General features: G+C 35.5%; 1 protein-coding gene across 5 annotated transcripts in view; it reads right to left on the bottom strand.

The window, feature by feature from the left end:
- Positions 1–528: 528 nt before the first annotated feature.
- Positions 529–17158, bottom strand: part of ANGPT1 (angiopoietin 1) — a 162668-nt gene continuing 146038 nt past the window's right edge. For all 5 annotated transcript variants that reach the window (XM_086880392.1, XM_086880407.1, XM_086880398.1 and 2 more), the window contains 2 exons: positions 11440–11570; positions 529–2562 (listed from right to left, as the gene is read on the bottom strand). In XM_086880392.1, coding sequence (XP_086736518.1) covers positions 2402–2562; positions 11440–11570 — 292 coding nt within the window. In that variant the 3' untranslated portion in view covers positions 529–2401. The remainder of the gene's footprint in view (positions 2563–11439; positions 11571–17158) is intronic.

Below are 17158 nucleotides of genomic sequence, written 5' to 3'. Positions count from 1 at the left end.
GAAATTCATTAAAAACACTGAAGTATGGGTATGAAAGGTTAAGAAATATTAATTACTGGAAAAACTTAAATTAGAGTTCCTCCCTTCCTACAGTCTGTCTAAGCTTATTACTATTTCTTACACAGAGATAGTGGCTTTTGAAATATTATCAGCCTGTCACAGAAAGTTATAATTAGAGCAAAGCAAATCACAGACTCCACATTTTTTTAAAACATTTTATTATAAAGGATAGGAAACCAAATCCACATTTTTTTCAAACCCAGATAAATAAACAGTAAATATCATGCTTTTAATTTTAAACATGATTTGCCTTTTGCAATAGGATCTGCACAAAAGGCATTCTTAACTTGGAGACCTGCAAAACTCTATCTTTTGAGAATATGGTGGCAGACAGACTGGATATTTTGCACATTAATGAGGACCATTAAAAAAAACCTGCTGGAAACTGGGCCAAAACATGTCTGTGAAGAAAGTGCTGAGTAAAGAGTAGTTTGGTAACTTATTCAGCAGAAAACTTCAAATTAACCCTTAGGCAAGATTATTTCAAATATATTTATAAATATATACAACTACACAAAAAACCCACAAAACTTCCCACTTAAAATGAAACAAACGTGAAATTGTAACAAAAGCAGAGAACCCTTAGGAACTGCCATAGCCCTCAGTGGTACTATGACCTTGTGATTTTTAGAAAGAGGTGTTTAAAAATATCTGAGTCCTTTTTTGTCTATTCCATAGAAATAAACTGCTAAATGAGGGGGTGGGGAGGAAAGTGAAAAAGTAAGGGGAAAAAACTTATCATTACCCTTTAAATAAAACCAGATCCTTGTTGTCCCTCATCTCAGGAACAATTTAATAAATGGAACAAAGCAAAAAGAGATGAGCAAACACCTCTCCACATGCAGATTCTGTGTGCCATGTTGGTCCCAATTTAATTGAGAATATTACTTTTGATTTCAGTGGGAGCAGGGGAAACTTTTTCATTTCATTTCTAGCAGAAGTAGAATGTCTGCAAACTACTTTCCCAAATGGACTTCATTCATGGGACTTAATCAAAATGGCTGTAAATGGAAAGAGTTGTCTCTATACCCTCATAGGCCACCCATTACTTAATTGCTTGTTATTAAAAGACTTTTCCAATAGTACCACACTTCTGCACCATTTTAATAGAACAAAATTACTTGTTATCAACCTGTAAGCAGTCATCTAAAGTTATTTAATATTTATATCTTTTTGAGGCTTTTCACCCTTTGCATTGGTTCAGGGTTGCCTGTACAAAATAAATGACAGTTGCAGGAAATATAAACATAATATTTACAAGTTCACAATTCTTTATTTTTTATACAGTTCTGATGAATATTTTTTTATAGTTGTAGCCTAAGCACTGTGTAGAATTGGCATGCTTCTGATATTCACAAAAATGTAATAAAAAAGTAAAATAATTAAGGATAAATTGCGCACATGCAAGGATACTGTAAAATTAATCCATTGCCTTAAGCTATGCATTTATTTAATTTTTTTATACCCTAACAGTTTGCCTTCCTGAATTTTTTTTTGGTGGAAAAAGTCCATGCAAATTCCTGTATTTTCTCTTGGACAATATTTCACATTCTTTAAACCTTCCATTAATTATTCTACATGACATTCAGACTGCCTTTAATGAAAGAAAGTAAAAATCTAAAAACACAGCTACTTTTGTTATCACACTATAAATCCTAGCTCAGGGATTACGCCAATTACCTGATTTACCTCTATAGAGCAACTGAGGAATTTATGCTTATTATCCTTATCATTATTCATATGTTTGACTCAGTTTATTAATTAGAAAGCTGTCCTTAAAGTATTTAATGAAAAATAATATTTGCACAAATAATTTTTATCTGGGATTAACATTAATCCATCCGCTATTCAAATTCAGTTCATTTAAGAAAAACAATATTTTTAGTGGTCACTTGGATGCTTTAAGACAAGTTTTAATAAAAGTGACTCTGTAATCCTTTTTCATGGGTATAATGTTGGCATTTCACTGCTGAATAGCATTCTACTCAATAGACCATGGCTGACATGTTTCAGTTCTTCAAACTGTGATCCTGTTGCTGAATAAAATAAAATAAAAATCCACTGGCAAGCACCAAGTTTGGGCAGAATAGCCAAATCCAGTTCTTTAGAAAATCATTTCAGCCACCTTCTTCTAAACAAAACTCTCTGTAGTAATCAAAGCACGGGGTGACTGTTGGGAAGTGTTTGCAGGTTGTGGAGTGACAGCGAAGCGACTTTGCGTCATCCCATGCGATGCTTTCAAGAAGCCCTTCGCCTTTTACCTTCAGACTGTGATAGAGTTGCTGCTGAGGGCAGTGCCAGAAGCCAGCCTGGCTTCTCCTGGGATCCACTGCGGATTCCTTTAAAAGTCCAAAGGCCGAATCATCATGGTGGTGGAGCGCAAGGAGTAGCTGGGGCCTTTGAAGTAATGCCATTTGATGCCATTGAGCTTCCCGTGGTTCTGTCCAGCTGTGTAGAACATCCCATTGAGATTGGAGGGGCCACAAGCATCAAACCACCACCCTGAAATCATCAAGATAAAATCTTAAACTACAAGTGCATTTAATATTTAATTTGTTGTATTAGCTTTAGCTGATTAGGAAATTCTGGTAAATATCTCATAAGTAATGCTGGTGTGGTATTTTCATATTTTCCTTTTTTGCTCTTTTGTGCTACTCATAGTCAGCAGTACTGGAGAACATACATGTGTATTTACAGAATTGCAAAAGTAATTATGTCCCAACCCATTCTACTTTTATATGCAGCACGTGAAGTAAAAGCTAGAACATGAAAAACAAATTAACTGTTTTCCTTATTTAGGCAGCGTTACATTTTTCATTTAAACCTCAAAAAAAATACTATAATTCAAAAGTATTTTGCATAATTTCACTTGTTATTTTGAGTATAAGCATGGTTTGATTTTATTTACCAGCCCTTTTCTGTTGCTTTAACTGTGATTGTTCAACTGCTCAGTTACTTTTGTTTCCAGAATAGATGTTTTTTGCAACTGGATTATGAGAATTGTGGTGCTGCACTGGCCTTTTTTAAATTGTTGCTTTGAGATGAAATTAATAGTGAACTCTCTTGTTTATCTCTCCAAGATCTTTACTTGTTAAGGTGAATGTTAGATTGCCATGGGAGCTAGAGTTTTAAGAAAAATTCCAAATAACATGAAACTTGGCAACTCCAAGACTACAGAACACAAACTGACAAAGACAAACTAGGTGACATGCTGACTCTGCTGAAAGTAGTGGGAGTTTTGCTGGATACCTTGATGAGAATAGAACTTTCTCTCCAGCACCTTGCATAGTATCCATGTATAGTAAGAGAAAGATGCTTAGTTCAGACTGAGAAAGGCAGAATGAATTCCCAGACTGCAAAAAGCAAATATCCCCAATGTCAAAAATACATTAACTTCTGTGGCTAGGAGTTCTATTTGTCAGAAGGATTGGGGCTTTTTTGCATAGTGAGACCTATAATTTTATAAATCTTTAGCACAGTTTTTATGCATCTTTCCATGGAATATGTTGCACTGAACATTTGAGTCATGAGGCAAATAAGATCATAAAGATCTGGGAATTACTTTTGCTTTTGATAATTAAAAACTACTTTAATTTTTTTAAAAAAAGTTATTTCAGCCTGCACATCACACAGAGCATTGCAATCTTCTAAGGACCCCTTGTAAAGCATTTTCTAATAGCACAGGTAGTGGTAAATTGATCATCCAGTGAGTGCATACTGAATCTGCAGGTGTCACTGTGGACTAGAATGCAAAATTATGATGAAAAAATGAAAAATTTAAATTTTTCAGTGTGTTCTTCACTCTGACTTCTGGAAAAGGAATTAAACTGTGACAAACTCCTTTAAGATAATATTCACTGTCCCAGGGAATCCTCCAGTTCCATCATATTTAGTGGTTAGACTTTTACCTTCCTCTAATGAATTAATTACATTAAAGTATATATTAAATCTAGTTTACTATTACCGCCAATATGATATTGATTTTGTTTAGCCCTCAGAACCAGTGCTTGCTCTGTTCTTTGTATTCAGAGCCACATAATTTATGCTTCTAGTCTTGTAATTCCTACGATTTTGGAAAATACTTAGTAGTTGGGGTTTTTTTAAGAAATAACACCTCATAATGAAATCTTGAGGGATGAATTTGTGCCAGACAAATTCTGACAATCTTCTATTTTGGTACAGCTGACCTCCCTTTGATTTCAATGTTATGCCTAAGGGGACAATAACCAAAGGAAAGGAAAGCTGTACAGCTGATGTTTTACTGTAACCAGAGTATAATCTTGTATAAATTTAAAATGAAGTTAAACAGAGAAATCCTAATCCTCATTTTTCAAAGCTGGAACTCAGATGCAGCTGGGTCCTGTTTATGGTGTTGGGATGAAGACATGGCAAGCTGACCTAGTTACCATTTCATCTTAAAGGAACAGGAACAGATGCACAAATGGTCATTTTTTGAGGTGAAGGTTTTCAGTGATTCCATAAAAAAAAATCAATGTAAAAACTGGAATAGCCAAAGGAATACAAAATTTTAAAAAACATTTGTGAGGATTTGCTCCAACCTCTCATCATAGATTTCTTCTAAATAAACACTTCTTTCAAAATGTGTTTTAATAATCTTAACATTTTCCTATTGTACTATTCTTGTTTGTGAGAATGAATGAATGAACGAATGTTTTAAAGACATTGTTTTGATTAATTCTCTTTTTTCTCCTATGGTTGTTTCTCTCCAAGCTCCCCTGCAGTCCTCTGAAAGGCCTTCACTCCCCATAGAGCCTCAGATTATCACAAGGCTACTGCATGTCCCTACACCAAAAGTCACCTCTTTGAGTGGAAGCAAAGGAAATGTTGAGGGAAAGAGGAATGCAAGCAGTGACTTTCTTGGTAGCTATGAGGAAGTGGAGGAACATAAACTAGAGGTTTCTGAAAGATATACCTGCAGCACTGCCATTACAGAAAACAAAATAAAGCAGCTCCAGAGCTCTGACACAGTCTGACCCTAGGAAAGTCACTCAGTAGCCAGATGTTGTCCTAATACCTGGAGTCCACAGGATTTTCATATGAATAATCTTGTTTATTTTTCTCTCAAAGGTAATGGCTTTCCCAAATATGTATAAGGTCATCTTTGAACCACAGTATGATTTTAATTTTGGAGATAACTTTTAGCAATAATTTCCATGGGATATTTGAATCAGGCATGAGAATGATGAAGAGTGGGCATCATAAGAACTAATATAAGAAATAAGATTTTAAGGTGAAGTGGTTCAAAGAAGGCTGTCATGAGAAGTTTAACAGAGATTTTAGATTCAGAAAGAGAGGTAGTTTCTTCAAGCTGTTGTGAACACAAAGTCACTAATTATGTATTTGAACTGAGGGTCAATTCAATTTTTTAAGTTTGCCCACTTCTAATATTCTGTACAGTACAAGCAGCACTAACATCTCTGTAATAAAAAAAAACTGGGTCATAAAATAGATTTTCCAGAAAAAATGCAAATTAAATAATGCACAGATAAGTTGTTTGAAAGTTCAGCTATACAAATAGAAATGAATCCTCACTGCAGATGGCTGTTCTTCTGGAAGAGTTAAAGTAGGTTCACATATTGTGTATGGTTGTGCTTTGGTCTTTAATTCATGTTGCTATAACCAATGGGAAGTTGTTACATTTCATGTCAGCTCTTTTCATTAATAAATATATTTTTTTATGCTTAAGCTACCTATCCCAGATAGTTGAACTCCAGACTATACTATATCTACACTGTACTGTATCTTTGACTGAATATGAATGCATATTGAAATAATTTCCACAAATTCTGGGAAAAAATACCTAATACAGGGGCATTTCTCAAATGAGTAACAATAATAAAAGAAAAAAATCCACAAGCATCTGTTGTAATGGTTTTCTGAAGTGACAAGTATAATTTTTGCATGATAGAATCTTCGTTGTCAAAAGCAATATTAAGAAAAGGCTTTTGTATGCCAAAGCTAACAGATTTGCTTCTTTGGCTTGTATAAATTGCAATTAAGCATGTGTGCATGTAAAATTCTTTTTCAGTGACCTAATGCTCATCAATTCATGAGTGCTCTGTAAGGCTGGTGTGCTTTGGGAATGGTAATGATCACTCAGGTTTGATGGGAGGTTCTTGGTTGGCTTTTACATTCTAAAACAATGGGTGGTTTAAGCACTGCACATTTGATGCCAGACCCTTTCCTCAAACTCCCTGTCCTCCCTCCTGGGGACACAGAATGTCTCCAAAGGCAGCAGGATCAGTGCAGGACATTCAATAAGTTCCTAAGTATGTCTGAATGGTGCATTTGTATGGATTTACAGTATAAATGAATCCTGTGGAAAGCCAATATTTATTTCTAGCCTTCTGGGTTTGTCCATCAAATTTAGTGCATTTGGCAACAAAGCCAATAAGAAAAAATTCTTATCCAAAAATATTGAAATAGTCCTCAATGTTCAAAAGAAATGTAGATTTATTTTAGGAAAGATTTCAGCATTTCTGACATTCTGTACTTTAAAGAAGTTAGATGGCAATACTTAGGATCTGCTTGATTTTGCACTGGTAATTTCTCTTGGATGGAGTTTTGGATGACACCTCAAACTATCATTGGAGCCACTGGACAGAGTCCAAAAGAGTGAATGTAACAGGAAAGACTTAGGATAGTTTAGTCAGAATTTGAAAGACAAATTGCCAACAAATTCAAATTAACTTAAAATCTTTCAAAGAAATGGAAAGGAATGGTGTTTATTCTTCCCAATGGTGGAGGATATGGCAGGATGGAGCACATTTAAATTATCCATAGAATTAGTTAGTCAACATGCAAAGCTTTCTTATATAAAGTGTAGACAAACTCAGTGACAGATTTTAACATGAGAGTGAACACCGACAGAAATCCTGAAGATGAACAGAAAAACAGAAACTAAGAGGTAGAGAAGAATCTTTCTTGGAAAGGGACTAAATGACCTCTGGAAGCAATTTCTATGTTCTTTTATTCCTCAGAGTATTGCATTGACCAGACTACCACTTGACAATCTGAAGATTAAATTAGAATTTAGCTGTCAGGATATAAGATGAAAAGGCATTAGCTTTTCATATCAACTGGATAATGCAGCCCCTTTCATAGGGACCTTCTTATGAGGTAAAAATAACATGAAGCTTGCAGACTGGTGACTATGTTCTAATATATCAAAAGTTAGTCACTTCCTGAAGGTCTCCCAACACTGCATTACAGTTGCCCACATTTAACCTTGATAAACATACCAATGTAGCAATGTTTTTGTTAAAAGTGCTGCATAGTCATATGTCTAATTAAATATTTTTAAAATTTCAAGCAAAAAAACCAAATAATATTCCAACAATTTACAATTTTATAATTATAATTTTTCATACAAATATTTGGCAATATAAATGGTACTTCATTGATGGTGCTTTCTGAGCAATTCCTTTATGAAACCAGAAATACGCATTAAAATTAAAAAGCGGTGCTTTTTTATGTAATCATTTGTATATCCAGGGGTTCAGGTTGGATAATCTTAAGTGTACTGCCATTGTTTCTTTCAAATATTTTGTTTCAAGGAGAATATAAGAAAAACCATGTCTTTTCTGATTGGAGTGTATGGGCAGATTTCTATACTCAGCCAAGAACGTTCCTCCAAGTCATGACATAAATCCTCTATACCCTTCTTGCCAGAGATTTATAAAATGCACCACTTGGAGAAAAAAACAGTGAAACAACAGGCAATGAGTGTAACACAGTTTTGGAGTCATTGAGCTAACTTACTCTGACTTAATAGATGAGAAATCTATTGAGGTTCAATAAATATGTGTTTAATAAATATATATTTCTCTGACTCAGGAAGCCCCTGAGATTCAAAAGATACTCAGAAAACACTCAAGGGAGGTATAACTTTTTGCATTGTTTTGCTCGTATTGACTTCTGTCTGAGACAGGAGACTCCAGCTGGATGGACTTCTGCTTCCAGTAAAACAAAACAAGCAAATAATTTATTTCAGTCATCTGTGCTGCTCCAAATCTGGAAAGACATCTAGAAAGTCTCCCTGTCTTTGCAAAATTATTTTACGGATCAAAAGTTTAGCAATATTCTCACTTTGCACTTGAAGCAAGGTAAATGCTTTTATGAACACCTCAGACTGCAGCCAGACAAAGAAAATCACCTTAAAACTCTTTCTCGGTGAGCCAAGATACCATAAGTCACTTTCCAGTGACTGAAAACAATTTCACACACAGTTTGGGGCTCAGCTGACAGGTGGTATCTGGCAGAACAGATGGGAATTTGACCCAGGAACCTGATCCAGAGATGTTAAATGCTAAGGGCTGTTTTGGAAGTCCAAGCATCTTGAACTTCTATTTATAGGCTTATTCTGATGGCAGTTTTTTGCATTTTTAGTGCTGTTTCCTGCAAAAAAGCTGTGTATGTAACTCATTGGGGCACTCTTCAGACTAAGGTTTAAAATAATATGCAGATATATATGTATATATAACCCCTTTTCTCATAGTTTACTGGTCTGAGATACTGAAACAATGAAGAAATTATTTGAATGAATATTATTTGTCGCCCCTTAAAGTAAAGCAAGAATGCTTGGTTTAAAGTTTCTAAGTCACAAAAAACAGCTAAAACATTTAAATATGATGACAGTTTAGAGGTGTTAAGAATCCAGGTAGTGCACATAATTTTAAAGGCATTCCCTAAAATCCACATAAAGATAGAGCCAAGTAGCATAGCATGGCTCTTGAAAAGACAAGAAAGACACACACACAGTACACTGTTGATGCTTCTGTATTATTCTCCCAGTATTTAATTTCTCATTCTAGGGAAGAGGAATGAGATATAGGAGGAGAGAATAATAGTTATGATATAGACCAAATAAAACTGACAACTAGCAAGATCACAGAGAGAAATGTGTGTTTTCCTTACATTTTTATTTTCAGCCTTGATTATAACCATATCACAGTCTTGAGCTTTGGCTTATCTCAGCCTTTATTCCTGACATAAATATATTCAGTTCACCTCATAGAGATAACAGACTCACCCAAACTGTCAAGATAGCTAGAAACTTGCTAGCAGATTTTGTACCATTCATCATTAAAGAGCTCTCTGTGATGTTGCCAAAGCTAACAGTCTGATATCTTTTTGGAAAAAAAAATAAAATCAAAAGCCATTTTCCAAAACCTGTTATCATTGCTACTTTTCTAAATTAGTCTTTGTCTAGTACAAAACTGAAATAGACTCCCTAAAAAGATGGTTTGGTATTTAATTCAATTCTGATATTTCTCAAGGAATGAGAAAGTTGTTTCAAGCAGAAAAGCATAGCAGAGTGTTTGAGGAGAACTCTAGCATGATTAAAGTCTTTCTTGAGGAACTACAAATTACAGCGCTGCACAACCTGTCTCCAATGGAACAGAACTCAGACCCTAGTCCAAAAGAGTAGACTCATCTATCTCCAAAGGCTAATTGCACCTCCTTTTACTGTGTGGTGACTTGCCAAATTTGTGGTTTCCTCAGCCTTTGGTAATTCTCTCCCTTCCTCCTTATTCATTTCATTTGGTACCAGTAAATTCAAATATGTGGTTATGCTGTTGATTTACTAGAATGTTGCAGCAATATATGTGAACCTTGTGGAATGGTTGTTCAACAGCAGCCTGACCTTAGCAGGGCATTGACCTATCATAGAACTCAGAGCAGGAAAATGAACAAAGCCCTCAGTAGAGCTGCCTGGGAGCAGAGGTGTTTCCAGGCAGCTCAGATACATGAATGAGTCTGCACTTCAGCACAGACACAGCTCACACTCAGGAGCTTCTCACTGGACTCTGGCCTGCCCTGGGAGCAGCAAAGCTTTCATTTCACATGTTCTCTAAAGGGCAAGGTCAGCAGCTTTCATTAAAATAAACTACTGACTTCTTATCCACTGTCTGTCTCCAGATCTATCTGGCTAACTTCTATTTTTATAGAAATGGAAAGGTATTGTCTGATCACCTGTCCACTGGAAGAAGTTTCCCATGATAACTTCTAATATGATATCCCTAGAGGAAGTTAGGGGAGCTTGAAAAATTGTCTCTTTAAAGACTCTCCCAACTGGGTCACTTCCAACTGGCAAAAGAAAATGAGGAGTTGTTTGTGCATCTGATATAAATTCTCAGTGATGGGAAACCATCTTCTGTTAGCAGATGATTGCTTGAGAGGCTCATATGTGCCTGGATGTGACCTGAGCTGAATTCAGTCAGAGCGCCAGTAACCACAAATAATACAGGTTTAACAGTCTGATCCAAAATACTGAAAAATTTACATGCTATAGGATTTTTTCCAGGAAAGTTAGAAATCACTGAGAGAGAGTCTCCAAATGAGATCAGATGTGAAGATAAGAAAGGGCCTCTCTTGGTCATACAGTCAGCAAACCAAAGAATCCCAATTTAAGCTTTCTGCTATAATGTGGTATTCTAGAGATAAAAATGAGCTTGTCTATGTAAGGACTAGGAATCAGTATCATTTGCCAGAGAAAATTCTCTTTCTTAGGATCATTAGGAGTCTGAATGGAGAGATAATCTCAGATATTCATTCTCTGCACTGAACAAACACTAATCATATACACTGTACTTGCTGGCAGTCAGATTGACTTGGGGATTTAACCTGTCCCAGTATAAGTTGTTGGTGCTCTTCCCCACCCCAGCTCTTCCTTCTTTCCTTCTGTAGTTTGACTCAGCTCACAAAAGATATCAGCTTAAACCTTCCACCACTCTCACAGGTGAGTGAATTAGTCATTTAGTGTCTTTACGCATTATGCTCATCTAACAGAGAAAGTTTAACCATTATAAATATCTTAATAATGGAACCACATCCTTAAGTGATATAGATAATGTATTACAACTCTAGACTTCATTTCTAAACTTTATCTAATCTAATACCTAATATTTAATATTTAATATCTAATATCTGGCCATTTATCTCTTCTTTAGCTTGTTGATTGTTCAACTTCTCACAGACTTCTTTCCACCTTTTTAATCTTTTATATTCTTATTTTTTATGTTACCTTTCTTGCCTAAACAATTACAATAATTTACATTTTCCTCTGACATTATTGCAACAGCTTCAGTGCAGAAGTATACTGACTGCATCTCTGAATAATCCTTTCTTTGCTGATAGAAATCTAGAGGTATTGGCATGATAACAATATATGTATAGAAAAAAGTAGCAGTATTAATAATAGTAGTAGTAATAATAATAATAATAATAATAATAATAATAATAATAGTTTTCACTCAGGACTTCTACATCCTTGATACAACTTTATCCATGGTTGCTTTAGGAAAACACAATAGATTCCTATTAATGTACCATATTTTCAGAGTCAGCTGTACTCACCTCCAGTCAACATGAGAGCACATTTACACATGCAGTTGTCATTGTCAGCATCTTTTGTGCTGAATTCAGCTCCATGCAAAATCAGGCTACTCTGTTTTCCAGCAGTACCACTGTGACCTTTTAAATAAAGCCTGAAACAACAAAAGAAAACAATCAGGGTTACCAAAATAGAAAAGAAAGATAAGAGATTCAGATTTTTTCCACATCAGGTTGGCATTATATGAAGTGTACCCAGAAAATGTGTGAATCTCTTGTGCTTTGGCTCAATCTCTCTGTTGTTTCAGGTGTGAAAAGGAAACATTTAGGGTTTTTCAGTGTATCTGTAGTAGTACATAGTCCTCCCTCCAGAGTAGAACTGAGCTCAAGGAACCAGAACTGGAAATACAACAAAGTAAAGGGAGTGAGAGAGGAGGAGTGAGAAGAGATGCCCAGATAACTGGAATACTTGACAGAATAACTGACTACTCAAGTAGCTGGTTTCTTTACTGTTTCTTTACTGCACAGAAACAGCAGCCCCAGTTAACAGGAGTTATGTTATTAATGCCTGGGCTTGGAAGAGGATTTTAGCAGCCTTAGAATTTTCAGTTCCACCATTTACAGCACAAGACAGCAACCTAGTTCTGCCAAAGCTGTCTCTGAATGATGAATAGAGAATAACTTAGAGTTCAAGCCACAAAAGCCTTCATAATTTCCAATGCAAAACATCTCTTTTTTTAAGGAGTCTTTCAACTTGTTAAAACCACAACCATGAGCTAGAAGCCAGAGCTCAGCTGCCAGCAGCCAAATGTGCCAGCTCCCAGGAAGAGACAGAATCTCAGTGCCACTGGAGAAGTTTGAGGCCACAGTCCTTACACTCAGGACCAAGCCTTAGCCACTGGAGGAAATAAGAGGGGAAGACACATCGCTCTATCACTGAATCTACAGGCTAGAAATAAATCAGCAACAGGGATAACCAAGAATATGATTTGGTAAATAGTGGGATAGACATCTCCACTGAAGTGAGACATCTGTTCTCTATCTTATAGGGTTATTGAAGAGGGACAAATATTTATTTTAAATACCAAATATAAAATGCATAAGGAGTTACAAGAACAGAGGCAGGACAGAAGCAGGAGAGACGTCTGCTTGTCTCTGTGATTTACCTGAGAGTGCTATCCTAGAAAAAGTTTTCCCAAATTCTTTAACAGACAGCGTAAACAAGGAGCACAGATGGGAGTCACTGACTATAACTGCCTCTCTGTTGCTGTATTTTTATCCAGTTACTTTGTATGAATAAAAAAGTAAATGACTTTACCAGAGTGTCATTCATCCATTTGTTTAGATGGAAGACATTGCTGCAGTGTTCACAGTGTTAACAGCAGGAGTAGAGAACAACCCTAACTTTTCTAGCCTACAGTAGTAGCAGTACTTAAGCCATTGGCATTTTTCTGAGATGAGGGGACTCTGTCCCAAGACTGATATTTAAATAAAACCCAGGTCTCCCACAGAACTCTGGAGCTGAATTCTGCTTATGAGAGCAAGGGCACCATATGACAGCTTTCCTTAATCAAGTGTATGGCTGCTGGTTTTCATTGGTTTTGTTTTGGGTTTGGTTTTTTTTGTTTTGTTTTGTCTGCATCTGGTGGATATTAGGTCCAAACAAAGCCAATTGGATTAAACTTGTCACAGAAAAAGAAAAAGCTTTTTCTTTTTTTTTCTTTTATAGAAAAGCCTTGTCAGGATATCCACTAAGGTTACTCGAAATGTGAAGGCATAGAACCAGAACTTAGCAACCTACAGAGTTTCACACTTGTAGACTAATGTGACTTGCACCTAATTTTCAGTGAATCTCTTCCTATGTGTCCCTTGTACAACTCTAAAAATGGAAACAGTAGCTATTAAGCATGAATATTTTAAAATAAGAAGAAAATTATAAAAAGGAATTGTCAGGTTTATCCTTTTAAAGTAGCTACACTGCCTACTTTAATTTGATTTCAATTTTGAATGTCACATGGCTGAGGCTGATGATTAAATACCTTGGGACTCAATCCTTAGACCAAATTTTGTATATATAGATAGATAACTGCACACACATAAACATACAAAACATTTTGGATTAAATACAAATACCATGTGTAGTCAAATACCTTCTGATAGCACAAAAACAGATAAGGCCAAGTGTAAGCCTCAATTAAAGACTGTGAAAATCCTTTCTAATTTAACAAGAAACAACCTAGGAACAGGAATTCAGAAAGGTCATTGCATTATTCTATTCCCAATCATGGTTGAAATTAGCCTGTAATGACCATGTTAATCTACCAAAAGATGTTTGCTTTAGACAAGATTAACCTAAGGTCTGTCTTTGCCCATGTCCATTTCTTTGTTTTATACAAATGAAAGGCTGGAATTGATCCCATCTTCATTCATTGGACTTTTGCCTTGTTTTTCAGGCTGTGTGTAATATTTTGCAGAACAAAATAAACTTCCCCAAGGTTGTGTTGATAGAAAAATTACTTTGTCACATGATATCTATGATCTGAGTTTAAATGGTTGTATATCCTCATTATATCAGCCACACCAAAGCTCACAGAAGTCTCATAAAGTCAGTATAAAAAGCAAATGCCGTTTACTTTAATAAGAAAGACAAGGTTAGCCAGACCTTTTTATTAGCAATTGACACTATCAAACCCACTTAGTCCAATTAAAAAAAAAACAAAAAGTACAATCTAAGAAAACATAAAACATAAAGAAATAAATACTTCTTGGTATTCCATGTTTTCCCCAAAAGGGTGAGGGCATTAGGATTATTTGTACTAGTAAATAAAGAGTAAGTACTCCTTACTTTCCCTGATATTTTACAAACATTCCACTCATCACAGATGTAGATCTTGCCAGTTATATTTGACTATTCCTCAACACAATTTGTCTAGTAGGTCTCCAGTGACTTTAAAAGAATAAAGCTTAACTTGGCTCTTAACTCTAGTGTGCTTATCATACTGCAGCCATGTGCAGATGAACCACAGGGTGAAACAGTAATTCTGTTTGGCCTTTTTTCCCTCAATTGGCATTGCCCAAGTGTTAGGAAAAAATGACACTGCAAAGTTGGCACTACTTTACACCAAATTCAGATCTCAATCAAAACCCAGAACTGGTCCTGAAGCAATCAGGAGCTTCAGTTCAAGCCATACAGCCCCAAACTGGTCTGGCTTGAGACAGTAAGTCTGCACAGCAGTAGGCCAGCTGACGAGCTTGTTAGCTCCCAGGGGCAATAGACATCTTACTACTTAATTCTCAGATCCAGATTGGTAGGATTGAACCTTTAAAACAAACTTCAAAAAACTCCCAGGACACAATTTCCCTTCCTTAGAAAAAAATGGTTATTCAGGGTATAGCTTTTCTTGGCTGTTCTTTGAGAAAAAGCGAAATTAAGAATAAAAAGCAACTCATTACTGATTAAAAGTCAAAGAACATTTTTAGAAGTACATCTCCAGTCCTTCTACTTGCTCACAGACAGGAAATTCTGATCAAGGAAAGAAGGGGAAATGCTACTCCAATTTACACAGTAGGCAGGAAAAATAAATTTGTGGTCATATAAGCAAGACCAAATCTACTTTATCTGCATATAGTGAAACTGTAAAAGCAACAAATAAGCAATAGCAATCAAATCATCAGTAAGAGAAATACTGCATTTTTATATTAAATTTTGAGGACTTCTGATGATTTTTTTATGAAATTCTAAATTCACTATGAGGAACAGAGCAGCCCTCATTTAGAAACTAGCAATTTTCATGGTTGATATACTTAAGAAGAAACAGATTTTTAAAAATATTTCAACTGTTTCATCTTATGTAGCATGGATGTTAGAAACATTCTGCATTTTTTTTCTGGTGACATTGTAACAATGACAACTTGAGATCTCACTTCTCAGATGGTGAGGGAGAGCTTTTAAAGCATGTTTTGCTTTTCATCATCCTTACTGTGTGACACAACTTAAATATCATTAGTCCCTTGAAACAAAAGTATATTGTCTGCAAAGAGTATATATAAAAATACTACATAAAAAACTGCAAGGCAGCCTGCAAAGACATTATAAATTTACATCATAAATTTTTGCTTTTGCAGTGATTAGAGGACCTCAAATTCTTTCAAATATATGCAGCTTAACTGTCTTCATACCATGTTTAAAAAATTAAGATAAAATTGGGATAATTCTAAATAAATAATGCTAAAAAAAATTTAAATTGTATAGTTCTGCAACATATAGCTGTGGAAATTGCAACATACAGAATGAGATACAAAAAATTCTAAAAAATAAATGCAATCATAAATCCATGTGAAAAACTTGTATGCTAAATAAAAGTGTAGGAAATAGTTTCTGATGCAGTGCTTTACATATCAAGCATCTGAATTTAGACTTTGTATTTATTTATTTATTTTTACTAGAATGAGTTCAGCAGGACTCCCAGAATTTAATCCTAGCTAGTTTTTCTCTATTTTTTTTTTTCTGTTAGAATTGCTACAGATGACTCAGTTCTTTATTTATAGTGGTGTCTCAATGAAGCAGCTAAGTCACATCCAGCTTTGTTGGTGAGTAGCAGTTACTTTGTCTGTAAACAAACAACCAAGGTAATAGCTTACTGCAAACATGAAAACCATCATTAAGAGATGTAAAGAAGTATCTCAACTACCTCAGTGTGCATCTCTCGAATATCCTGGGTTAAGAGCAAATTTCACCATTGCTATACTACTAAAAATTTGAGCAGAGATATCCATGACTAGATAAATTCATAAACATGAGAAATGGCCTAATATCCTTAATAACTAAATTGAGAGAACTAGGATGCTTGAAGCAGGATTTAAAATATTCAGCATGATGAATGGAAAGGATCACATCAAAGCTTGCCTTTGGGAAATATTTTAAGGGGATGCCTCCAATTCACACCTCAGTTTTGTCTCTGTGGCCTAAAATGTCTTTTTTCCAGCCTGCTCATTCTACATGGCAGGGGGGAACCCCAGATTCTGATCCCTTCTCAAACAAGGGGTTGTTAATTTTGATGGAAATGTTCATAGAAAAATAAAAGTTGCATGGGCATCAGAATCCAGTCCCCAGAGTTTTCTTTTCTGAGCTCTCTCCACACTGGTTTTTATTTTTATCTAATGTCGACAGGAACAGAGGACACCTACAGCTCAGTCCTTCTAACCTACTGGTCATCAATTAGGTATGTTCTGCTTGTTAGGCATGTGAAAGATATCTTTGTCTTTAAAAGCCATGGGACTGACATTACTGTGCCTTCTAGTTTAGAAATGTTTGAGGTTGAGGAAGGTTTTAACTTGGATCTTCCATCTGGTTCACAGCTGAATCTAAATTTTAGATTGCTTTAGTTTCTGAAATGAAACCCACTTGTAAAGATGCTGAAGTTGGTAGTTTCATGAAATGTTGTGTCAGTGAAATAATCCCATACATAATGGAATTTAAGTGATTAAGTCCCTTTGTGAACCAAACCCCCACTGGACTGCAACCACTTAGGTGGACCCAGTATGAGATTATATTTAGGATACTCTTAATTCTAGATTTTAATTGTAATACTAAGTAAGATATAAAAGAAGGCCAAGCCAGAAAACAGCTTCATTTTAAGTTCAGGTTTGGGGGTTGTTTTCCCTCAAAAATGCTTTGATCAATTATTTGGTAATCAAACCCTCTCTTTAGCAATTAATAAATAATTGTGTCTACATTAAATAT

This window comes from Cyanistes caeruleus, chromosome 1, assembly GCF_971803275.1.
Source record: "Cyanistes caeruleus chromosome 1, bCyaCae1.hap1.1, whole genome shotgun sequence".
NCBI lineage: Eukaryota > Metazoa > Chordata > Aves > Passeriformes > Paridae > Cyanistes > Cyanistes caeruleus.
The sequence above is the reverse complement of the archived record's forward strand: the minus strand, read 5'-3'. Positions and strand labels throughout refer to the sequence as shown.